The sequence below is a fragment of the Fukomys damarensis genome, unplaced genomic scaffold (genome assembly GCF_012274545.1).
Source record: "Fukomys damarensis isolate Sample0158 unplaced genomic scaffold, DMR_v1.0_HiC HiC_scaffold_8, whole genome shotgun sequence".
NCBI classification, from domain to species: domain Eukaryota; kingdom Metazoa; phylum Chordata; class Mammalia; order Rodentia; family Bathyergidae; genus Fukomys; species Fukomys damarensis.
Window position 1 is genome coordinate 19,217,002 of NW_022900920.1, and position 26,662 is coordinate 19,243,663.

General features: G+C 36.8%; 1 protein-coding gene across 2 annotated transcripts in view; it reads left to right on the forward strand.

Moving 5' to 3' along the window:
* The first annotated feature begins 201 nt into the window (after window positions 1-201).
* Fam204a (family with sequence similarity 204 member A) overlaps window positions 202-26,662 on the forward strand; it is a 31,272-nt gene continuing 4,811 nt past the window's right edge. Inside the window, exons 1-6 of one of the 2 annotated variants that reach the window (XM_010634529.3) lie at window positions 202-294; window positions 6,018-6,259; window positions 6,754-6,841; window positions 6,983-7,013; window positions 7,198-7,297; window positions 13,660-13,749. In XM_010634529.3, coding sequence (XP_010632831.1) covers window positions 234-294; window positions 6,018-6,259; window positions 6,754-6,841; window positions 6,983-7,013; window positions 7,198-7,297; window positions 13,660-13,749 — 612 coding nt within the window. In that variant the 5' untranslated portion in view covers window positions 202-233. Of the gene's footprint in view, window positions 295-318; window positions 805-6,017; window positions 6,260-6,753; window positions 6,842-6,982; window positions 7,014-7,197; window positions 7,298-13,659; window positions 13,750-26,662 lie in introns of those variants that run through there. The other variant, XM_010634531.3, reaches the window with a different exon arrangement.

Consider the following 26,662-nt stretch of genomic DNA (forward strand, 5'->3'; position numbering starts at 1 on the left):
TATTGAAGTCAGCACTTTCTTCACCGGGAGGCACCAGAGGACGACAAGGAATGGAGGAAAAAACAAAGCCCTTAAAAACATTCGGTAGAAAGAGAAAAACTACGAAAAGAGGAGGGGAAAGAGAAGAAACCGCCTCCTGGAGGCCAAAAGAAAAAGAAAGCCAGGCGAAGCCGTTACCATGGTGACCCCAGGACCAGGACGGCCCCAGCCCATTGGCTGAGACGCCACCGCCAATGAGAAGGCACTATGTTGACGAGGTCTTAAAATGGATGCCGAGTGGACGCTTCCTGATCGGTGAGTACGACTTTTTGCGGAGCTGGTTCCTGGTGGGCTCTGTCGCCGGCGTGACGGGTCCAAGGGCGCCCCGTGAGGGCAACAGAGGGGCCGGACCGTGCGACCTCACAGTTCTCTGGCCGGAGTGGCGGGGACAGTTTAGAAAGCTTCGGGCCGAGTCCATGGGAGCGATGCGTTCCGCCTGGCTCGGAGGGGCGTTTCGGCGCCTTCCCTAGCCAGTTAATGGGAGAGGGGTTCTCTGTCCTGTCCCAACCAAAGTGAGAAAGGCTGAGGAGCTTTTGAACAAGGAAACAGGCTCATCTTTACAGTTCTTGTATCCGAGAGAGCAGCTTATGTAGATATTCTACGCTGGAATCCGTGGTGCTTAGTTCTGTGGAAGGAGGGGATTCTCCCGGTTTTGGGATTGGAGTGTGGCCCTGCCGTCAGAGAGCCTGCCGAGTTCCGGGTTGTGCAGCCAAACAGGAAAAGGTGTACCCTTCTAAGAGCCACCCTCTTGCAATCTTGAAGCTTGTAAGTATTCTCACAGTGGCTTCGAATTAAAGTGAGCCTTGAAATCTTACTGGTTAATTGTAAATCTTGCCATGCGAGGCCAATGGTCTGGGGAAGTGTTTTCCAGTCTCGGTCTCGTTAAACTCTCTTTAATGAAACACATGCATACATGCAAAATCCTACTAAATAGTTTATCTGGGTAAGCAGATTGACAACTTAAATCCTAACCCAGTTCTATTCATCAGTTATATTTTCTGTATCTTTTTGAGAAAAGGGAGCACATTTGTTTCATAAACGTAATTTAGGACATTTACATTAATAGTGATATTACATGCTCACGTATTTTAGTTAAGTAATTTCAAATCACAGAAACTGTGTAATTCACAAAATCTTTAAGATTAGTGGATGGTGGCTTATGATTATTTTACAAGTTAGATTAGACAAGATTCAGGTTTCTGTGATTATTTGTAATACAATAAAAATATAGAATATAAGGTAGCTTCATTTGATAAAAGTGAAATTCACTTCTGGGCTATAGGAGACAGGAAACATCCGTGGAGCTGTTCAGATTATATCTTTGGGGTTTTGATTATAGGCAGCTGCCTGGTCTTCCAGAAAATAAGACGTTGTTACCCAGATTTCTGAATGTGACTTTCACGTGTGCAGTTTAGTGTACCATGTAGATTTCTATATTTTAAAAAGTACAGGAAAAAAATCCTAACTAAATTTCAACAAGTCTGTACTTACAGGCTAGCATCGTTCTTTAGATCTACTCATAAATCTTTGTCTTCTCCAAGAATGTTACCCTTCCCAGTTCTGCTCTCTAAAAGTTCATAATTTAAAGCCATAGGTTCAAGTTTTGTAAAATAAATGGATTGCAATTATGAGACAATTCAGTTACTTCATCTGTAAAAAAGGCTATCAATAGTAATTTTTGGTGAAAGGATTGTTGTGAAGATTAATGGTAGGTAAACCATTGCCTGCCCCTTTGTATTGCTAGTGACCTGCTTTATTTCCTCTTTCTATTCCTTCTGTGTTCTCTTGTAACCGTGGTTTCCTTTCCTTTCTCCTGTCCTTATGTACAGACTCTTTGAAAGTGGTAATCTTAGCTGGGCTGCTGGGTAGAGGATGGAAGCCTTATCTCCTCGGATTTAGTCAGGATTGCATATGCTGGAAGAAAATGAAATTTTACAGAACGGAGTGAGGTGCCGCTGGGTATCTGGGATCACTTAATAATATTAAGATCATAAAGAAACATTTTAGAGTCCTCTCAGCAATCATCTGATCGCACATATCCTTTAAAGCTTTAGGAAGGAGACCTATTCAAATAGTGATCTGCTTTGGACAAGAAATCATCTGACTTTGAAGCCAGAGTTTTGGCCCCATAAATCAGTAGTTCCTAATTCTTGCACAGTCTAGAACTCCTTTTGTTACAAATTGAAATCTCTATGGATTCTATATTTTGAAAGATTGTGCTTTACTAAGCTATGTTCATTGTTTTTCTTGTGAAAGTCAGACTCATAGATTCCAATCAGCATCTCTAGTGAGCAAAGGAATAATGAGTGCTTCACTGAATTTAAGTCTCCTCACCTAAAGGTAGATGATTTTTGTCTCACTGGGAGGAAAAATATAGTGGGTTTTTGAAAATACTGAAATTAATTTAGTGATTCCAATTACTACCGTGATACAGAACAGGAACTGCTAAACTAGTGTCCCACTGCCCAAGTATGTTAAATAATGATTTTGGTTGGTTTTCAGAGGCAAAAGAATACGCAGCTATTCAGACCAGTTTGATACAGAAATGTTTTTATTTTATAGTAATGTCACCCCAGGGCTCAGATGTTCTGCATAGTGACACAGAATGTTTTGTAGGATAATTGTAGGTTGGAAGAAATATTAAATCAGAGGTGAAGAATGTATGAAATGATAAAGAAGATGATATTCAGAACTGTAGAGAAAAAAAGTGTGAATCATTCACATTTTTCTTGGGACTAAAATTATTAATAGTTATTTTGGTTATGGGCTAAAAACTGAAATCTTATTAATACATTGGCTTTTATATAAACCTGGCTATAATCTCCGTTTTTAAAAAAGTTTCGCCTTCTTTGGTATTACATGTCTCTTGAGAACGATTAAGTGAATTTTCCCAGTTAAAGGGTAATTTGGAGTTAACTACTTTAAAAAAAGAAACACACTATGAAAGTCATGAGTAAAAGACATGTTAAAGAAAAAGTCATCCTCCAGAGCAGCCCAAAACAGGAATAACAGGAGGCCAGACATGGTGCTGATTAGAAAATGCGTGTTCAATCTCTAGTACCAAAAAAAAAAAAGAAGAAAATGCGTGAATAACATGTATGCACTATGCAGAGGAAGACAGTGTTTTCAAATAGGAGCCCACAACAGAAGTCCCTAAGCAGCCCGTGCATATTGACTGATTAAAGATGAGCTGCTACATATTGGGCATTTCCGTTTTGCAAGCTCCATAGGGAATGGCAGCAGTTGTCTGTGCTTATCAGTGGCTACTGAGTCTCCCTTGTTTTATTTGTTTTGGTTTTTAGCACAAGAAAATGGCCTACGACTAAAGATTTTTAAGAAGTTCAAAACCAACCTATTTTAATTTTGCCTTGTTTTATGGATTTGAAGGGGGAAACCACTTTTTAGAGTAGCTTTACTTTCTTTTTTCTTTCAGTACACTCAAATCGTGATGTTAGGTAAATGTCTTGTTCAAGACAGTTCTTAATGTCATGTCCGGAGGAATAATTTTGAGAAAGTCCAAAAGCCAAAAAAAAAATGGATGACTGTCATTATTGATACGCTGTTTTCTGCCTATGTTTGCTTTTGTGGGCTGAAAGCCTGTTGAAGAAAAGCAAGCCTTTAAGGCACCTGAGACTGTTCCCCAGAGCATAGACCAGTGATGGTGAACCTTTATAGCTTTCAATGATATAAACAGCCCGCGTGCCATATGTTTGCCACCACTGGCATAGACGGTCCTCCTGCAGAGATGTGAAAGCAGTGGTCTGGCAGCAGACCTGCAGTTGTCCCTTGGCAAAAACATGCCCTCTAAGATCCAGGTTGAGTTGACACTTGGCCGCTGGTTGACAGAAAGCAACCATATATGTAGATGTCCCCCGTGGGTTTAGGGCTTTCTGACTGTTTTGAAGTCTTTCTGTTTCCAAGGTCTGAAAGCGTACTTAGCACGAAGCGTGTAAAAAGTGCCATGGACAGGAAGAGAAACAGTGCTGACACAGACCCCACTTAGGTTAAGAAATCTAAATCTGAAATTTATTGCTGTCCTCAAGCCCTTAAATAGATAATGATCCTACAGACATTTTTGTGTAAGTGGCAAAGTTATATTGGAGTTTATTACTGCTCTCCACCTTTTGCTCCTCAGAACAGTAGAAATATTTTTATTAATAGGACAGTCATTTTCCAGTATTGGCATCTTTTTTTGTATGTTGTCTTTTATAGTACCGACTTACCTCAAGAGTACCTCTGTCCCAATTTTTAACATCCACAGGCTAGGTTTAGGAATGGGTTCAAGTTTTATGGAGCCTGGAGCTTTTAAACTTTTGGGTCTCTGTTATTAAAAAAAAAAAATACAAATTCTGAATAGAAAATCTACTACCATGCTCTTTGCAAGGGCCTGTGCAAATGAGGGAAGTTGAAGTTTGAGCTCTATCATCTTGCTGGTAATTTGCCTTTCGTTGTTCTATCCAGAAAATTAAATACCAAGTTTTTTAGTAGAAACTTTGTATTAGACTGTGGAAATAGGGAATAAATCATTTTATCTATCAATTGCTAAGTGAATAAAAGAAACTTTAGAACTATATTTTTGAATCCTGTCACTCGTAATAGAAATGATAAAAGTTTAACACATAGCCACAGAAATAATAATAGTAAAAGAAATTTAACATTTATTGAACTCCGAGAACCTCCTAAATACTGTGTTGAGTGTCTTCTTTCATCTAATCCTTGGGATACCCCTATAGGCAATGTAATTATCCCTGTGTTACAGATAAAGAAACTGAGGGTCAGAAATGATAAATGATTTCCTTATACCACTAGTCGGTGGCTGAGCCCAGATTGTAATTGGAGGAGTTCCAGAGTCATCCTCCTTAAAAAGCCAAGAGAGTATTTCAGGATTTTTCAGAGAACCAGCAACTAAGGCTGCACCAAAACCACAAAGCATAAAACTGATTTTTTGGACCTGGGAGGAGGTCTTTAAAAGAAAACAGGACTCTGCCATTGAGATTGCTGCAAACCTGATGTCTTTGTTTTACATATAATGAATATGGTTTTCTTACTAGGTTAATAAAAAATTTTAGCAGCAAACTTAGCAAAACAGATCTCTGTCTTTTCATTTTACTCCTTCAGATCCATAGTAAGTCCTGAGCAGTACAGCCAGCTCCTTTATTTTAGACATCTTTTGAATGAACTGATTTGACTCAGGATGTACATAAAAAGTAGGCTGTGCTGTTGAGACCAGTGATGAATATGTGCTTAGTTATCATTTTAGCAAATGATTCAACTCTTAATTTAAAAATCATTTTCATTAAACTTAGTAATAATTATCCTATCAGTAGACTATGAAACTAATATTAAATACAATGTCATCCTGAATTTTAACATTAATTTCCCAAATACAGTATTTCACTCAAAAAAGCTGTATTGTTAAATTGCTATATTTCATTTAGTAGTATTTTAGCAAACAGTGTAAAATTTAAAACTAAGATAACCTTTATACCTCTTCAAACTGATTGACGAGCTTAAATTTTTTTCTTTATCTCAGGCCCCCTCAAAGTTTTATGTATTCAAATATAAGTGAAGTATCCATCTTTATTTTACTATGTAGTTGGTGCTATAGCTAGAAATAGAAATATATTCCCTGCAAAGTACACTGTTTGGTTTCTAACATTCTCAAGCAATGGATGCTTTACTGAATACGTTTTGTAGAAAAAAAAATTACCCATATATTAGAAAATCGAGGTCCTATTTTCCTTCTTTAGACATATTTTGAAACAAAGTCATTTAAACTACTGTTAATTAAAAAAAATTACAAGTGAAGATTTTGGCCATTTTAATATAGAGGGTTCCAATATTCTTTTTTTTTAAGTTTGTGAAGTAACTGTCTAGACCAGTGGTAGACTTACTAGGCACTTGAACTGTCTTTTAATGGTTTTAGATTTTTTTTGTAGTGCTACTGTTTGTATCTTAATTCATCTATTTTGTTGTAGAAGAAAAGATGTGGAGTGGACTGCTGCCTCCTGGCCTAAATGAAAGTGATATTGAATCAAATTCTGAAGATGAGGCCACACCACAGAACTTTGATCATAACTTACAGGGAGAAAAAGAGATTGGGACCGTTAGAGAAATAGAAATCTCAGGTTTGTCAGCAGATGGATCAAAAACTGAAACAGAGGCAAGAGCAAATGCATATGAAGAGTGCCCTTCTGGAATTCCCTTAGATATGTGGAATGTAAGTTTTCTCTGATGTGCCCTTAGGAAGCTGGTGTGTTTTTATGTGTTTTACACTGTGGTCAGAATGTGGGTTCTTGGGATGCACCAGGTAGGGAAGTTGTGCCCAGAATACTTTCTCTGTTCTCTTGAGTCCACTAACACTTTTGATATTTTTATTTTTGTTGCTGTTTTTCATTAAAAAGAGTAAGAAAAAGAAACTACTGCGTAGAATTAACTATTGTGCCTGACCTGAAAAAGGACTTTCTCACTTCATTTTATCTGTTTATCTGAGTCATTTAGTTTCACTTCCATTATCAAACAACCTAACACCAAAAGTAATGAATATCAAAGCTCAGGTTGTGAGCATCTTGGTAATAGAGTATTTCCTACTTTCATTAATTGATATCTTTATAAATGTTAAAATGTTAAGTGTTTTTATTACTTAACACATTTGTTGTTTTTAAAAATGCACGTTTTTCTTCAAAATGTATTTCTTTTTTAAACTTTACATAGAAATTTCAAGAATTGCATAAAAAACATTCTGAACAGAAAACTTCAGCCTCAAGATTCAGAGTGAGAAAGAGAAAACGCTCCAGAAAAGGTGTTTTTTTTTTTTAATTCAAATTGTCTGTAGTCCCTGTGCTAAATTGTGAATTCATTTGTGACCCATTGAATTAAATAATTTTTAAAAAACATTATTTTGAAATAACTGAAGTATTGATGCTTTGTGGATTCTTTTCAGGTAAATTGAAGAATGATAAAGAATCTAATAGGTAGGTAGAATTTTTAATAGTTATTTACTTTAGGCAGTATTTGTAGAACTTGTCCAAATAGCTAAACCTACTCATTTCTGATACTAATCAAATATAAAGACCTAATGGTTATAGTTATAGCAAATTAAACATAGTAAAAATAAAAATGAGTAAAACAAAGCCTTACAAATTTATTTTCTTGCAGTGAGCAGTCCTTAAATGAAACCCAGTGGAAGGAGCTTACTCAGTACTTCGGAGCCAATGATAGATTTGAACCCCCTGTTAAAAAGAAAAAGGTTGAAAAGGTAGGATCTTTTAAATTGTGTTTTGTATTAAATGGTATCATATATTTGTGATTAGTCTTGCCTAAGGTACTTGCTCATTGATTCATTCAATTAAAAAGTTGAGAAAACTATTATGTACCAAAAGGATGTCAGATAAACAAGTAGATGTATAGTTACAAATCATTTAAAAGCCATTAAAAAGGAAAAGAATAGGTTGTAGTGAAAAAGGAAAATAAGACCCTCATATGATTTTGGGTGGTCAGGGAGAGCCCTTCTTAGAAGATACCATTTCAGTAAAACCTGCAAGGTGAGGGAAAAAACAACATAAAGGATGATTGTGCAGAGGCAGTAACATGGGTAAAGATCCCAAGGAAGTTATCCTAGGGCCTCTGAATAACTAAGAAGGCTACCCTGGCTGGAATGAGTCAGCATAGCAAGGGGTGCCGGAGATAAGAGAGGTCAGGCTGGCAGGGAAGGGCCAAACTGAATAGGACCTCAGAAGACGTAGCAAGGAAGTAGTTTTTATTTACAGTGATGTAATCAAATTTGTATTTTAAAAGATTGCACTGGCTATTTAATGTGGAGAAAACATTATGGGGCAACAAAAGTAGATAAGAAATTAGTTAAACTTGTAGGCACAATATAATGGTGAATTGAACAAGAATGGTACTGCTGAAGATGCAGAAAACTGGGTGGACTTGAGGAATAGTGTAAAAGTAGAATCAATAATATTTGCTTCTGCATTGTGTATGAATTGCTAGGGAGGCCTTGGGGCATAAGGAGGAAGAGTTTTTCAGGGTTTTGCTTTAAACTGGTGTGCACGGTGATGTTTATGAAGATGAGAAAGTTTGGGATGGGAAAAGATGTCAAACTGGAGCCTACGCAGAGTTGGTTTTGGGGCATGGCATTAAGTGGCACACAGAACAGAGTGTGCAGTTAGTAAAAAGCAATAAAGGTTCAGGACAGAGGCTAAGATTGAGAACTGTCAGTCCATAGTACATAGTAAGCTTGAAACAGTAACTCACAGAATCATAAAAGAATATTGACAGGTTAAATACTACTTCTCCTGGGAAACTTTTTTTTAAGGTTTTACTTGTGAATTAGTCTTTGATTTGTAGTTATTTACAGTATTAGGTTTTCTCATAATTATGTTGACTTTAGATTGCCTAAATCATTTCTTGCTGAAACTAAAGCCATGAAATGAACTTTTTAGTCTTTCTAAAATAAAAATTTAGAGAATGTTATTTATAGTCTTTATTAGAATTTTATTGTCATGTTGCTTATGAAATTATCTTTTTGTTATTGGCTAAATATGACTATTGTCTAGAATTTAGAATTTGTTGAGTATGATATACTAGGATTCGTTGTAGTACAAAGTCTTTTAAATTCAGTTTGAAGAACTACTTCTCTTTCACATTATGCATTAGATATGTTCCAGAAGAAAATTGTAAGTCACACGCCATTCTGAGTGAGATCTCTGTTTAAGGGACGTTGCTAAAGTCCTGTTGTAGTCACCTATTGATGTGTTTGATAACTTTGGGTTTTCTTGATATTCTTAGTATTCCTTTGTATAACTAAGAAAGTTATGCCAGTCTTCTTAATGAGGAAACTGATACTGGTGAGGCACGCATTAGTGCGGGATTTTGCCAACACTTGATATTCTACAGATACATGCGAGCATAAAAGAAAAGAATAGATTTATTGAGGCCGAATTATTTCATGTTCTCTTGGGAGTTCAGTGTAATTGCATGCCAGCAAGTCCACACTCATTCTTTGGTTTGGGATCATGGTTTTGCATGTCACCCTTAGGCTGTTGGGCAAAAGTCTCTACTGTGAATCTAATAGAATAAATAAACTGTAAAGAATGTCCGCATTGGAGGACCAAGATAAAAGCTCCGAGTAAATGTAAGTCCAGCAGATAGTAAGTACTGCACTTGCAATCTAGTGAGGATCACGAAAACCTCTAATGCACTATGGACAAAACTAGCATGGATTTCCAGCCGGCCGTTGTATTTGTCTAGAGCAGAGGCTGATCTGTTACCATATCTCAGAGAGCCTTTTTACTTTGTATTCACTCGGCCCTCATGAACAGCACAGCAAAACAAACTTCTTAATCTTATGTCTATCATGCAGTCTTTTTTTTTGCTTTTCCTTTTTTGGAACACTGCCACGCTGAAACTGTTGCTCAGCCCAGAATGTGTATTTATAACACCGCTGTCACCTGCCTGCCAGACAGTGCAGAGAGGCTTATATTTTAAAATGTAATCTTCCTAATATCCAAAGCTGTTTTAAAGTGTTCTTTGTATTAAATACAGCTATAATTGTGTTTCTGGCAGCAGTTCTGGGACTTACTAATAAATCTGTAATCATAACATAATTATTTTAAAATCTATGTGGGAATTACTATTTTGAATCTATGTGGGAATTTCTTTAGAATAAATTTCACTCATTAATTTCATTATAAATGTCTTGAGTATTCTTTAGTTGAATCAATTTGATTAGTCAGTAGTCATTATTACGTAATTCTAATGTATTTAATGGATACTTTTTGGTGTGAAAACTAGAGTTAATTTTAATAATTGCTAAAGTATTTGTACAGTATCTTTGGTTTTTTAAAAAGTTGTTTATGAGCGGAAACTGCTACTGTACAGTGTATCTTTTTTCACACTTTTAAAAAAGTGGAATACTTGTTCCATCCAAACTTTTATGTGGGATTGCAGTGCACAGGTCAGACTAAAGCCTGGCTGCCTTGTGTGGACAGGGAGGAAGGTGCGGGTGTGTGGAAATGTCGTGGTGGTACTGCAGATTTCCCCGGGTATCAATTCCACAGTGTTCTCTCTTGGTCCTTCTGTGATTGATCCTTGTGGGGTGGGTAGGCAGGGCCAGTGCTAATTCTCATAATACAGATGAAGAAACTGAAGCTTAGTATAATTTGCCTAACAAAACAAACAAATAAGAAATGAAATAGGACTTAAACCCAAGACATTTGCATCCAAATGCAGATTTTTCCTTTTTTTGTTACCTGGCATTGAACTTGGGTCCTTGTGCTTGCAAGGCAGGTGGCAGAACCACTGAGCTAAATCCCCAGTCAAAATCTAGATTTTTCTGAATAGCTGACTTGATTTATACTTACTTGACTCAAATGATTTAAATGAGTATGATTTATACATAAAGGTAACAAAATCATAAATAAGATTTATAAATAAGACAAGGTTTACATTTGTATAAAAGATCTCCTTTTCTCCTTTATGGAGAAATAGCCTCATTTTTCCCTCTATATATTTAGGTCCAATCCTAATGAAAACATTATTTCAGCAGTTAAGTTACTTGTATTACACTTTAAAAATTAAATGTTACCCAAGTAAATATTTGGTAGTAAAGTTTTTATAGAAGTATATTGGGGTACAGCTTGACTGAAAGAGCCTTAGTCACGTATTAGAATATATGGTGCACATATGGATGGTTAGTCCATAATGTTAAACCTACTACCCAGAAATTTCTTAGATGCTTGTAGTCCTGCCTTGTGGAGATCTGCAACAAACTTTATTAATTAGATCTTGGTTGTTGCCTCGTGGGAACCTGTTAGATACTGCCCTTAGATGAATTTCCCACCTGTGGCCAAATTGCCATTCCTAAATTTGTCTGTCTGCATTGAGATGTGTCTTAAGTTCTGATTCTATCTGAAAGGCAGCTTAGAAGCACAGCAAAGCACTACACCTATTAGCTCTGCCCTGTGCTAATGGCCACTCCCTTGGTGTATAAAAATGTTCCCGCGCAAATCAGGTGAAGGTCGAAATCCTGTGAGGCTACTGGCTCTGAGTTAAATTTCATGCTATAGCACCATTGACCAAAGGGTCAGTAGCCAGTTGATGTCACAAGATGATTCAGTAAGCTGGCCACCCACTGGCATATTCATGGGTGTTGGGAGAAATGGATTCTTCTTTACTCACCGATGAGTCATCATTCTAGGTCTTGGTACAAAAGAGTACAACACTCAGGTCTTCTGTAATCTCAGAAGATGAGATAATTGTAAGGGAACACAGTTGCTGTGGTGGAGCAAGCAGGCAGGCTTAAGAATACATTAGTGATCTGGTTGCTTAGGTAAAAGATTGGAGCAGTCTGTGCTGACTGATTATTAGCTTGCGTTAGCTATCAGGCTACCCCAGTGTTTGTGATACAAGGACAATTGAATTAATATTAATGTTTTGTTTCATCTCAGTGGCATTTGAGGTGATAACTAATATTTTGTACAGGAAGGAAAGGCAATTGTATCAACATTTTTAAGATAAAACTTTATTTTCAATATAAATTAAATACTAGCTATGAAGTTCTCAGCACAGTTATTGTTTAAAGCTCTGGTAGTCCATGATGGAGAAGATATTCCCCGTGCCCTCAGGAATATATGTTTTAATAACCTAATAGATTTATATAAACAAGCATAATAACATGTGCTCCCCCCCCACCATAGAGGCATTATTAGCTCGATATTCCTATCATAGAAATCTCTTGGGGACTTCTCAAAGCAGTGGGTATGTCATGTTCCCAGTGTGGGTGGGGTCCTTTTAGCATTGATGCAAATATGGATTAAGGCACTGTGGATATTAACTCCAGAGCAGAGACTGACTGAGTGCCTTCCATGAGGAACGTGGCTGGGTTTGGGGCATTCCAAGCCAGTGCGAATCTGCTTTAGCTGAGCATAGACCCCAAGAGAGGAGGCAGTGTGTCAGGTTAGTAAATTAAAGGAAGACATGAGGTGCAGTGAAGAGCACTCTGGTGTGGGTTCTGGGGAAGGGTGGCAGGAGCCGTAAGCACATAGGGCCTTAGAGAAGGTAACATTTGATGTGAGCCTGAAAAGATGATTAAGATTTTTCAAAGGGAAGCAGATCAGAGGCACAGGGAGCATTAATAAAATGGTAAATGTGGCGAGAGATTAGGGAGCATGTTGTTGCCGAAGATGAGGCAGAGGAAAAAAGTCATCTAAAAACTGTTAGTCGTAAAATTGATTTGTATCCTGGCACAAGCTCCTTAGCTCTTGAGGGACCAAAATAAACAGTTCATGGATTGGCTCTGTTCACAGGCCACTGCTGGTACCTAGACCACAGTGGGAGCAGCACTGGCTTAGAGTGCAGACTTCTGAGGAGGCTAGAGTTACAGATTCTTGAAAATGAGAGATGTTGGAAAAGTGAGTTCGAAGTGTCCCTTAGACCATCAGAAGAAGGGTTCTGCAGAAATGTGAGAAAGAAAATTTCTGGAGGTTTGGCAAAAAATGTGAAGAAGGCATCAGAGGCATGTGGCCTGAGTCAGACATTATGAAGGGCAATTGAGTGAAGGTCTCCAGCTACTACAGCCATTGGTCTTGGCCTTTGGGTTTATGAGGAGGGGCTAAGAAGGAACAGTCTCCACCTAAGCACTTCACTGGCCTTTAGTTTCTCTGATCTTTTTTTAGGCAGATTTTTTTTTTTTTTTAAGTCTTATTTCAACAAAGGCTACACAGAAACAAAATTCTGCAGTTGGCTGGCCATCAAGCAATGTACTGATGGGAGAGACAGTCTTAGTATTTTTGTTGTTACTAAATAAGGGCAGCACAGTCTGTCAGATTGGAAACTGAAGGGTTTATACTAGGCAAGTCATTTTTAGGATAAAAATTTTTTTATAAAAAGTATATTATTAGAGCTTTAAAATGTTTTATTTTCTGTAGGATTTTCACAATCTAAAACTCATTTTACTTACATCAACACATCTTTCCATAAATTCACGACGAGCCTTACCTCGCCTGGTAATTTCATGAAATTTTAATTATGATTAAATCATTTAATGTGATTTCCTCCCATGTTTAACATTCAGCCTCGTGTCCATAGTCAGAGACCTTGAAGAACTATGAGGGAGAGTCTTGAGCTATAGGAATGGGTGTGGCTAGCTAGGCAGGGTTTACCCCTCTATACCTAGGTACCCTGTCTTTGGCCAGGTTAAGGAGTCTGTGACTATTTCCTTATCTTTCAGACAGGATATTTCATGGAGTTGTTAGGATGAAATGAGCTTTCTTAATGAGTAAGCCTAGGGTCTACCAAATAATAATCACTCCACGAGTTTTAACTATTATCATTAATGTTATTAAGGGAAATCTTCGGAATCTTAAGAATCTGCATTTGCACCTCCTTTTTATTATTAATTCAAAACACTGTATAACCTTGGTAAATCATTTAATGTTTCTTACAACTTCTGGTCTGTAAATTGTAATAGTTGCAACAACTTTGTAGGATTACTGTGACAGTTAAATGGTCTACACATGTATTGTATTTAGTGTACTACTGTGACGTAGGCTTTGCTAGCACATTGTTGCTTTCCTTTCCTGCCCTTAATTTTTATGATTCTTTTCCTTTCAGTCTGGCCTTGAAAAGAAGATAGACCAGGCTGTGGAGGAGTGGGATGTTGAGAAGGCTGAGGAACTCAGCAACCAGCTGGCTACTCGAGAGGTAGGTAGCCTGGTTACACTTTATCTGTGTTTCTCATTTTTTCTGAAATGAATCTTCATTCTTTTTATGATCATTAATAAATTCAGTATTAAAATATTTGATGGGAGATTTTCCTTTTTGTCCATTTTTTGCTGCTTATTTTGCTTCTTTTTAAACGCTAAACTTTACTTGTGTTTTTAACGTTCTTAGATTATTCTGCTCTAAAATTTAATGCTAGACATATCCATGATTGATTTTCAACCCTAGCTTTACTTACAGAGATTTTTTTTTTTTCTAGGTATGGTTTCTTTTTACATTTATATCTCAGTAAGCCCCTCTTTAGAGTAGTTTTATATGTTCTAAGATCACATCCCTCAACCTTGTCTTAACCCTTGCTAAAATGTTTTCTTAGTGTGTAGTATATTGTGCACCCCCCCAAAGAATTTGAAGCTTTTTTCTTTTTTCTATATAATAATAAAACCACTGTATAAACTGAATATTCATTTTCCAGTTACAGAAGGCCATGTGAAAATGCTTTTACTCTCTGAGAAGGGAGATGTGGGAGGGCATTCCTGCTACTGAGAATTAACCTCATCAAGAGCTCATATTAGCATATGGTTTCTTGTTATTTTGTAATTCCTTTTTGTTCTTAGGAAAATGTCTCTACCTTAGTTTGTATTCTTAGTGTTTGGATCCTTCTTCCTTCATTCTCAAACCATTCCCATTTCTGGTGTTGCTTACATAGAGAGCATTGTGGGTCATCTGTGTAAACTACTGGCAGTGCTCAGTTTTCTAACTCAAAGCAGGTGAAATTTTCTTTCTAAACTGAGACTTAAGATGACTTTATCTCAGTACATTATCCTTTGCAAATACCATGGACTCTTTCCCCATCAGATCTCAAAAGAAACCAAATCATCCATTGATGAGTGTTTGTTGGAAAATTTGCATGTGTTTTTCCCCGTATTTTTGGCTTCAAGCTTAAATGTTGTTGTGAATTTTATAGTTTTTATATAGAAAAAATAAATTCAGAAGAGAGGCATAGACATTCAAAATTATCTTTTTTTCTTTATGCTTTTTAAAGTTATTTGCTACATGAAATACTTATGTGCGTAATATGTATACATGTGTATTAATGGCTAATATAAGGGAAATTGTGAAGCCCTGGGCCTCAGGAATATTGGCAAGAAGTAACCTTAAGTGACAGTTTTGTGGTTTTCAAAAAGCATGTTGCCATTTTTAAAAAGTATTTTTATTGTGGTAAAGTAGACATAAAATTTATCTTCTTTACTCCTGAAGTGCATTCACTTTGTTGTAAGCCACCGTCCATCTCCAGAACTCTTCAGCTTGTAAAACTAAAACTCTGTACCAATTAAATAGTAACTTCCCTTCTCCCCTTCACCCAGCCCTTGGGAGCCATTCCTCTGTCTTGAATTTCACTCCAGTACCTCATAGAGGTGACATCACAAAGTATTTGTCTTTTTGTGCCTGGTATATGTCAGGTGCGGTAATGTCTCAGAGTTCCGTAATGTTTTCGGAGTTTATCTATGTTGTACATGTCAAAATTTCCTTCCTTTTCAAGACTAATATTCTGCTGTATGTATTTGTTACATTCTGTATTTTGTACAGTTTGATTATGCATTCAGCTGCCACGGGACACCTTGTATCACTCAGCTTTTCAGTGCTCTTAACAAAAACCTGGGAAAATCAACTTAAAAGAGCTAAGATGTATTTTGGCTCAAACTTGCAGACGTTTCAGTCCGCGCTTGCTTAGCTCTCTCTGTTGGCTTTGGGCCTGTGGTGAGACCGAACATCATGGTGGACAGGGCGTAGTGGAAGAGAGCTTCACCTCGAGTCCTCATGTTCAGTCACTTCTCAAAAGTCCCTCAGCTGACACTGGTCCTGTAGCACATAGTCGAAACTTCATATTTCATCCATGACACACTTTTGACTATTACAAATAACTTTGCTATGAACATGAGTGTCCAAAGACCTGTTTGAATCCTTGCTTTCAGATCTTTCGAGTGTATATAGCTACAAGTAGAATCGCTGTATCATAAAAACTTAGTTTTGCTTTTTTTCCTGGTAAGATGTTCTCCTTTCTTACATTGTAATACTTGTGCTTGAAGTTTGACAGTTACCCTATTTCATATACAAAAAGTAGCTCTATTTTGACTTGTTAGTATACCTCACATAGCATTTTATTCCTATATTTTGGAATAGGAAGATGGCGGTATTATATTTTAAGATGAATTGTAAAGTATGTGAACGGTCTCACAAACTCAGTTTAGTTTCAGTGTTTGTTGGTTGTTACAGTGGCTTCTGCAGTGTGAGTAAGATAAGGGTCTTTATTCCTGCATTTTGGGCTATGTGTCAAAGATGACCTTTTAAGAATTCCATTCAACATAGTGTTTTTGTAAACTATTGGGCACTTGGAACTTATATTTTCATAGAAGTGCTGTTTGGGGTAGTGGCTTAGTTTCTTGGCCAGCTTGATAATACAGTTAACTCATGAGATACAATCTCCACATTGTGTAAAAGTGTCATGAAAAAACATCAGGGATTAGTGGTAGGGAGAGGCGGAGCTTATGGTGTCAGAAGAGACCCCAGCAGGTAGGTAAGTGTCATTACCCTAAGGAGCAGGAGTATACTCAGACACCACGATGGGGCTGTAGAAGAGTGTTCAGGATCTAAGGGGGCTTTCAGAGCCTGGAACACATACAAGCAGCAACAGGCAATTTCTGGTCTGTGTCCCACATAAGCTGGTAGAAGTCTCATTTGGATCAGGAACATTTGGATCAGACCTTTTGGAGAACCAGTGCTTAAATGTATTACGAGTGATCAGATATTCCGTGCTGTGCTACATGTTAAACAAATGTCTTGTAAATTCTTTTACAAGTTCTGCAATGTATTAGTGGTTGCTATTGGATGGTGGCTGGTCTGTGGACATTTAGGTAGTTCCGTTAAAGCATAGTACAGGCACATAAGAAAGAACCAGAGTATGGCTGCACTGTTGCTTGTACACGTGCTGTGGATTTCATTGGTCTGTTCAGTATCACAGACTTGGCAAACTGGTTTCTCACTGCTATTGAGTATCTAACCTTTTAAAACACCTAAGGTTGTATACTATATAATCTCTTCCAAATACCACAGAAGCCATGACAGTGATAGCAGAGTTCCCCAGGTCGGTCAGTTTTCAGAGGCTTTTGCTTTGTTAAGGGGAGAAAGGAATAAGGGTAAGACAAAGCCTAGGCTACAGTATTATTAAAGTGTGGCACCATGTGGTCCATCGGCTGCTCTCCATTTCTCTTTTTTGTCTTTTCTACTTACTAGCACATCCACTAGAAGTGAAAGGCATTCACTTTACCGCAGGTTCTGTGTTCCTTTTAGCAGAATTAGTAGTGCTGAAGTTTTGAGCTGAACACATTTTACTTTAAAAAGAAAACTTACTGTGAAATTATTTCAGAGTTTCAGAAAGTTGGAAATTTGTCAAAAGTTTCCCATTTCTAGTCTGTTGTACCTGTCCTACTGAATTACTTAAAATTTTATTTATCTTGGTCTATAATATTGTCTTATGTTTTCAAGTTTTTTCATCTTTAATCTGGAATAGTTCCTCAGTTTCTTCATTTCTCAGGACCTTAACATTTTTGAAGAGTAGAGGCCAGTTGTTTTGTAGCATGCCCCTTGATTTTGGTTTGTCTGTGATTTACTCATGATTGATTTCAGACTATGCAGCTTGGGCAGAAAAATCACAGAAGTGATGGAGGTGTCCTTCTCATTGCAAACTGTCCAGAGGCACCTGCTCTCTCCTTATGCCATTTATTAGTGGGGTTGCTTTGATTATTTGAAGAGGATAATCTCTCCACTGTGAGTTGCTGTTTTCCCCCTTTGTGATGAGTAAGAAACTTGGGACTGGTCATAATCTACAACTGTGTAAATGTTACCTTTCACATACTTTCACCCACTAGTTTTAGCATCTTTTGCTAATTCTTTTCATGCTTGAGACACTTATTACGGTGATTTATGATGATGATGACTTTAGGTCTTTAGAATATGAATTGATTGTACTTTTCATCTTGGCAGTCAGATCGGAAATTTGGTTTAAGTGAGATACTAGGTTGTAGAATCTTTTCTGTATCTGCATTAGAGCTCATAGTAAACCTGGATAATTTCCTAAATGATGCACAGGGCTGGGAAGCAGTCACCATGTGATATTCCACCCACCAGCTGCTGTATTACTGCTCTAGCCTTCCCTACTTGGTTGTTGGTGAGCTTGCTTCTTGCCAAACACCTAGAAGCAGTGCTGTAGAGAGTTGAGTACAAGTGTGCATGTGTTTCTTTGAGGATACAGCACTATGTTTCCTCTTTGATGTTTTGTCATTCTGTTATTTTAGAAATGGGAATTTTATATCACTTGGTGTTTTCCATTTAAAAGACTTCTCTTGTCATGCTTTATGGCAAATGAGATCACTTTAGAAATATATATATTTCCAGCACTTTTAAAGATGGGAAACATTTTTATCAATTATTCTTCTCTACAAATACAGTGCTTTGTCAGGATTACAGAATTCTGATTAAAAGAGAAAAGAAAACTTTGGGCCCTACACTTTTCCCTAGTTAAGTAGAAAGACACCTGGAAAATGTTCAGACACAGACCTTGGAAAGATACTCATGCCATAATAATTAAGCATCTGTGAAAAATACCTCATACAGACAGAATTTTTGAGTTAGTAGTTTAGCTTGAGATTTATGTTTTCCTGTTCATCCCCTTGGTGCCTGTCACTGTGGATATGAAAGATGGTGTGAGTTTGGGTGATAGGAGTGATGAGTGAAGCCCTTTATAAGGTGAAGTGTATATGTGTGAGGTAGGTGTCCTTTTGGAAAGCAGGTATATTGGTTTTTAATCAGTACCATTTTCTTTTTTCAAGAAGCAGTGACTGGGACCTGCTGATAAAGGCTTTGCTCAGAGGCATAGATCTCAGAGTTCTTACAGCCTTTTCCAGCCATAATAAGTGAAGCTAATTTTTGATGTTAACATTTATAAGCCTGTGAAACAAATGGGGCAACATCAGTTTTGAGAAAAATGAAGCCCAGAGTAGAACCATTTCTGGCTAAGAATTAGCCTGGAAAACAATTATTAAAAATAAAATAAACAAAATTCCCACCAAAATAGTCTTGACAGTGTGCTGTCATTGCAACACAGCAGGCACACAATTTTCCATAGACACAGTAACCATTTTCCCTTAAATGACTGATGACCTTAAGGCTGTATAGGATCTGGTCTGGAGAGATGATTCAAGGTCACATGCTTGAAGCCTGGATTGTGCTCCAAATCATTGGTCTTGCAAGGCAATGTGTAGTGGATTGTTCTGAGACTGTCCCTTCTAGTTGGTTAAATACTTTTTGCTGTTAACAGTCTTGGAAGAGAAATGAAGTGGAGACATATATTTACATTTGTGGTGCACTGATAAAACTATACTAATTTGAAAAAAAATTTTGTTTGTTTTTTAAGAATACATATACATATGTGTAGAGCATACTTGTGGCTTATTAACCTGTCTTAGAAGTACGTTATATTCATTCAGAGCAAAAACTTTAAAATGCTGTCTTTTGATAGTAACTTTTCTGACACATTATGTTTGATGCAATACACATACCAGTTTATATAAACCAACAGAAATTAGTATTTTGAAATTAAGTGCTAGATTTAACTAAGTAGGCAGCACTTAGGGTGACTTTCACATTTGGAAAAGAGGGTTTTTTCTAAGCATCTTCATGTTACTGGTTGTAAAATCCAACTTGGTTTGACAGCAGAACAGTGTGTTCCCACTGTTTAGTGGTCACACCTGCTTTAGGTACAGAGCCCGAGTGCATTTCAGGTCTGCCTATGTGTTGTCAGGGCAAATGTGAACAGAGGGCCGACTGACTATACATTTCCTTTATCTTTGCATGGCTTACGCCCCTGAGCTGAGACGGAGTGGTCTATGGCTGCACCGTGTAAACTTGACTCCTTGAAAACAGTACTTTTTGTTGCAGCTTTACAACAATTTTTGAGTGACCTGGAAAGAGCAATCATATTGTTCTTTGATGATTTCTAGGGTGTTAATATTCACATTCAAGGTACGTTGGTTTTAGTCCAGTGCCATCTTTGCCAAAGCCAAAATCTTTTGGTTAAGGATGATGATATGATAAAATGTTTCATATTTTAAAGCTCACTTTTTTTTTCTTTTATTGAGTTTATTGGTACGTTTTAGGTGTATAGTACAGTTACATTCATTATTGGGATCTTGTACCTTTACATGACAGGTGGTCTTAGTTCTCATTGTTTTCCCCTTGTCCCTGCCAGTGGGAAGTGTAGGGGAAAGGTAATAAGGGGGAAAAAAAATGAGAAAATGAAAAAATGGAAGTAAACTGTTTGTGAATGGGTAGGGGAGGAGGGAGTGAAGGGAAAGCTCACTTTCTTTAAAATGAGGATCCAAGACAATGATATGATGTCAAGCATATTATTCCTTTAGAATTGAACCAAAGTATCACAGCTAGAAATGATAAAATATACATAATTTTAATATCATCCTCTGTGTGTGTGTGTGTATATAAATAAATATGTTAGGATTTAATTAGAAATTTAGTTATAAATACAGTAGACCCCTTAAATTTGGGAGCTGCAAAACAGGTAAAGTTATCAAAGTACTAATCACTTGTTAATATTTAAAACAGGAAGGAATAACCTCTTCTAAAAACCAAAGTTTAAACTGAGTTGTATGCTTTCATAGCTCAGTGAATTAAATGGGTAGACTGTTAAGTGTAGCTCACACTGTATTTTCAGAGCAATTCCTAGAAAAATCGGAGGGCATTTTTATTAGAGAGCTGTGTTTGTACATTTGAGGAGAGTGGTTCCGCATTTTATGTTAACCTCTAAAACATAGTCATTTCTCAGAGGTGCTGTGGACACCGTGGCATTTGCTTTAGCATTTGGGGTTTTTCCAAGTTAGTTTAATTTTTCAAGTTCTTCCCCTGAGAGAGTTTGACTACAATTCACGCTTTTCATTTTGGTTATTAATGTAGGTATAAGTGCTCTTTATGGAATGGTAGCTTGAATGTCACCCCATCAAAACCTTCCCAAATAATACAGTTCTGATAGATTTAATTATCCAAGTACTTAAGGTATTATCACTAGACTTCAAACTTGAAACATTTACTTAAATTGTTAGAGTGGCTGTCAAACTTTCTAGTGAGGGCTGTTGTGTGTGCTTCAAAACAAAATCAAAAATGCTAAATTGAACATAGTGAAGCAAACCTCTTGTTTCTAAACCTTTTATTCTGTAATCCAGAGAGCAGAATTGTTTTCTATTTTTGTGAATACTGTGAGTAAAAATATCTTGACAACCATGTTTCTAAGGTAAAAGTTTGCTCACATATAAAGCTGAACGATATAGTCCAGTTAGGTATTATAAAAATTTATCTCTGGAACCTATGACCCTACTCAAGGAGGGCTGGTCCTTTCTGTTGTCTTAATTATTGTGATTTCTCACCACTGAAGATTAAGCACAGTAAAATGCACTGAATATTATTTGTGTGTGTGTGTGTGTGTAATATATATATATATTAAGAATTGATTTTTATGGAAAGGAGATTATTTTGTTGCTAGTACTAAGTCTGTGTTTGATGAGTACAATCTATAGGTTTGCTTCATAAATGCAAATGATTATTTTTTACACAAATAATAATTTCGTAAGAGTCATTTGGTGTCAGCAGACTGGAAGAAATACATTTTGCCTTTCAAATTTTACTGTTCTGCCTTTAATTTCTTTTTAATTTTTTCTTATTTTTGTTTACACCTTATAATCAGGCAGTAGGGTTTAGGGCTGTTTTCTTTTTGGTACATTTTACTGATGTGCAGTGGGAAAGAGTACAGGACATGGGAGAGGAAAAACCCTCTCCCCAAATAGACTGTTTGTCTGCAGCTCATTTAGCTACCTAGGGAGTTGGGAGTGCCCTGCTTTCGGAAGTGAGTGAGTGTGTGTGTGTGTCTGTCTGCTGAGAATCATTCAGAACTGACTTCTTTTTATTAACTTGGTCATCTCTCACTGCCTTTTAATCTAAACATTTGTCCATGTATCATTGTGTAGTCTGAACCAAGTCTGGGGCGAGGTTGGGGGCTTACCTGGGAATTTTAATTCTTTGAAGTCTTGTTCTTCCAAGTGATTTAGTTATTACACGAGGTGAACACTTTATGTGTTATATGGAAAATAAGCAGTGTCTTTCCAAGTAAGGGAAGGTCTGTGTGCATTCCTTTACATCTAGTTTCAAGATACGTTCATTCCCATAAAACCCGTCACGGCCTTGAAGTTGGAGCATTTTAACCTCAGAAAAATAAGATGCTTGCTCAGTGATGGGTCTTATCTCCGGTGTTTAGGTGTGCTTACTAAGATCTCATTGCATTGTGGATGTTTTCTTTTAACCTTTGGGGTCTGATTGGGTGATCACCTTGAATAGCATTCCTTATGCTCTCTTTTAATTATGTTTATCTGTGCTTTTAACTAACCTTACAAAAAGATTTCAAATGTTACAAGTCTAATTAAAGAGACAGACAAAGCACAGTTTATACTGTAGATTTTTTCTGCAGTTCAATTAATCAGCATGTTTTCTCTTTTAATTAAAACCATTTTAGTAAATTAAAGCCCACAGCAAAACACATATATAATTTGTTTGTAATTAGCTCTTAATTGGTGGTAGTTGAAGCTTAGCACCCTTGGTTTCTTTCTTCATGATTGCCATTTTATTAGCAGCCAGTCATTAATTAATCTTTTTCTAATTAGCTTATAAAACTGTTGATGGCACATTATTGTAAATGTGATTTTAAGTTCAAAGCTTGTTAATAGGCTTTCTTACTTAGAAGAACAGAGATAAAGAAATTGCTGAAAATAGTACTACAGTTCTTTTAAAAAACTGTCTTTCTTATGGGGGCTGTGTAAAGCATCTAACAGCTGATGGTTAATTTTTTAATGCTTTTTTCCCGTATGAATAGAAGTTACTCAGATATAAATGTCTGTATCCAGGTGTAATTTCAGCAGTATAACATCTTTCCTCTCTCCTTTGGAATACTAAAACAAGTGTTGCCTTGGTGGACTAATTCACTATGAAATGGGTCTAGTAATCTTTATGTATGTGTGTACATGCACATATTGTATGTTATAAAAAGTCCTTGTGCACATATCTTTTTGGTATGTTTTAGAATTGGAATTTATTGGACTATGCTTAGAAATAGTGATACAAAGTTGTAGGCATAAAAATAAACACGAGATGTGCACATAGCTATGCACCATATAGATCCGTGTAGTACATGAGCATAATGCAGGCATGCACCTGCCTGTACATGGACCTTTTCAGATGACAGTGAAATTAGCTTCTTTCCTATAACAGAGCAAATGACCTGACTTAAATCAGAGTTAGATGATTAGGGGTAGCATAAATCATTTGCTGTCATCAGAGCTCTGACATCTCAGGTGTGATCATGGAGAGAAGGTACCGATCCAAATGCTGACAGCCGATCGGCTGTAATACACACTGTCTCGCGTTGCGGATTGAGTGAGCACATTAGTCATTTATTGAAGCAGACCACTGGTCTCATAAACCCCTTATTGCAGGGCATTCTGAATTGTTTTTTGTTTTCAATCGATTATTAATGCAAAGTTTTGAAAGTCACTTTTAAAAACACAGCATTACCAGTCATTGGAAAGTGCTTGTTCTTGTTTGCTTCTTGAACTTTGCATGTTATTTCAACTTTGGCTTTCTTTGCTTGTTGTTAGAAGGCATTTTATGATGCCTTGCAAGAGACACTAAAAAGGGATAGCTGACAAGGAAAAAATTAAAAATTGGATAAAAAGTAAATGAATAATGTCATATTACTAAAAAGATGAGAGGCTAATTTGTGCCGACTTTTTGCTAATTTTGTTCAAGCCTCAAAATGAGGAGCTGTCACCCGTTCTGTGTAGCACTGATGACAGTGCCAATGATCCATGAAATAAGCTGCCGCTGGCTTTGTTCTGATAAGAATGAACAAATCTGCACAATGTTCAGCTCCCAGAATCTCATTTTCATACTTGCATGCAGGCTAAAAGAAATAAGCTGTTTGCAGGCTTGATTAATCAGACATTGGAGGGGTTTTTGTCTCTTTGATCTCTTTCGTCTCCTAGGTAACTTGCTTGACATTAATGTTGAGCTTGAGTAAAGACAATCAGGAATTGTCGACTAAACTGATATAAAAATTAAAGACCTTAACACTTTAAGTACTCCAGTAATGGTTCCGCTTTACTTCAGAAAACATCTGTTTTCATTTAATTAAAGAACAAAAGGGAATGGCATAAATATTTTTCATAGAGACCTATTATTCCATAAAAAGTTAAAGTATGATAATTGGTATTTTTAAATAAGTGCCTTGAAAGTGTTCAAAAGGGAGCAAAACTTCATAAATCTCTTACAAGCTAGTAATTCTGAGATGAGTAGAATATTTTATGAAATGGATAAGAAGTTTATAGTTGTGCTAGATTAAGCTGTTTGAATCAGATGTTTCAAATGATTATCGGCGAACTTTGTAATGATGTTTTGCAAGAAAAACTAACTTTATTTTGAAGTTTGTCTGTAAAAATCTGTACCATAAGGATGTGCCATTATATCTATTTTACAACCCAATATGATTTACGCATGCTAAACCTGTAAAATTGAAAGGAATTAAAAAAATGTCGCCACGCATTTGCTTGAGGTTATGCAGACGCTTTTACAAATCTTCCAAGTGGCTGTAAAGATGAATGCCTCAAGGGTCCAGCCAGGGCCCTGCTTTTCCAACCAGCTAAAGCCCTTATCTTAAATCCAAGCAAAGTACCATTAATCTTTTTGAAAGACCTTTTATGGCTTTTAATATATCCCAAATTAGAACATTTTACACCCTTGGTTCCTGAAATATGGTGATAAAAAGCCTTTAGAGCTTAATTTTCCTTACTGCATGCTCTGACCAATTTGCAGTTCTTTGTGATAATGTTTAGACACCTTAATTAAAATGCAGCAAAATATTGGATGGTCTATATGGAAAATGCTGATACTTTGGCTACACATATAAGAAAATCAGTATATATTTTTATTCATTTAAAAAAATTTCTTCCCACATTGCGTTGATGTAGTTATCTGATGACCCAAAACAGTCTTTTTAATATAGAAACCATTGGCCAAGCTTTTGTGATATTTACATTAAGCAGGAAGGTGCATTTTTCTTTTTTCAGAAGCAAAAAGGAGGATTCTTGTCGGCTTATTTTATTTGTTTGTAATACTGAAACAGCACGATATCTTTTGTATTCTGGAACTTGAATTAGTCATCTTGACTCAGAAACTGCATTTCTTCTTAACTGTCTCTTTTAGTGGAGGCCTCATTACCCTATTATATTTCTAGATATGTCATGTTTTATTCTTTTTTCTTTCTCCACAGAAATAAGTGAAACACATTGATTCTAAGCATGTGAGGACACAAAAAGGTTATGACATTTCATCACCATTACAAACTAAAAGATACTGTTCTGTAACAAAAATACATAGAGCAGATTTGCTTAATGTTTATCAGTTGATAAACATTCCATTTAACCTCGCCCATAAAATAACAGAAAATGTATGTTTTATGGGAACAACTGTATTGTTTCAAAGTGTTCCTATGCATCCAATAGTCTATTTATTTAGTTCACAAAATGAGGGAACCCTAGCTTATGAGTACTTGCTTAATGCATTCTAAGGAATTATTTTTAACAAGTTCCCACTGTGTCTTAGGAATATATGCTAACCTTTACTCTGGCACTGGTTGTGCTGGGGTGGCATTAGCCTTGCCGGAACACCAAGAACATTTCCATTCTTCAAGTATGTGATGATGTATCATATCAGGGTGAGGAGCCCACTGAAGTCAGGTGGCTGCACATGCAGACGCTTAGAGATGCTCAGTGGTCTTTCTGTCCCAAATCCGCAAAACCCATACTAGGGAATTTCAAGAAGTTAAACATGTAAAGCTTAATTTACCACAGTTTTAGTGAAGAATTTACTCACATGGTTAATGGTACATGCCAAAAATATTTCAGATTGTTTTTATTTCTTACCCAGATGATAGGCTTAATTTAAATGTGATATGCTATCTTTCTTTCTACATTTATGTGTATAATATAGGAATGGAGTTAATGAAAAACTACAGATTTTTTTTTTTTTTTAATTTGCTGTTTTAGCTTTGGAGCCTAGAGCATGGGAAAGAGACTTATCTCACCCATATGAATGTGGACAGCCTATTCTGCATCATAAACATGGGTCATAAGCTGTGTTTTGTGGCAGAAGACAGCTTCTTAAGTGCGGGCACCGTTCCTCTAGTGTCCTGTTGTACCTCAGTATTTTCCAGCCCCTTGCACTTGGGTGGAGCCCTGTGAGCAGTTCTAACCAATGAGCCATGAATAATGTGTGTCAGTCACTTCAAGACTAAAGCATTCAAGAGCCAGGGTGAAACCCTGCAGATCTTTTGCCAGGGTGAGCCTGAAGGCCACATGTGGAGATGCTTAACATCGTGGGGTGTTGAAGTGAAACAAATGAAAGTTCAACCAATGAAATTTGGGGTTTACTTGACACTGCGGTGTTTGAGTAGCCTCACCCTGCTGGTGGGCAGCTTTTCGGTGGATAGGAATTCCATCCTGTTGAAAAATTATGCCACAGCATCCTCCCGGAGTTTCATTTTCCCCTGAGATGATGATGCTACAGCCCTTTGAATCTTAGCCTTGTTTTGGTTGACTTAGGTGAACTTTCTGTGATAAAGAACTGGGAATGAAAAGAACCAAAAGAACAAAGCCAGCATTGAAGCAGTCAGCCTCATCCTGTTTTGGTTTTTTTTTGTTTTTTTTTTTTTTTTTTTTTTGTTTTTTTT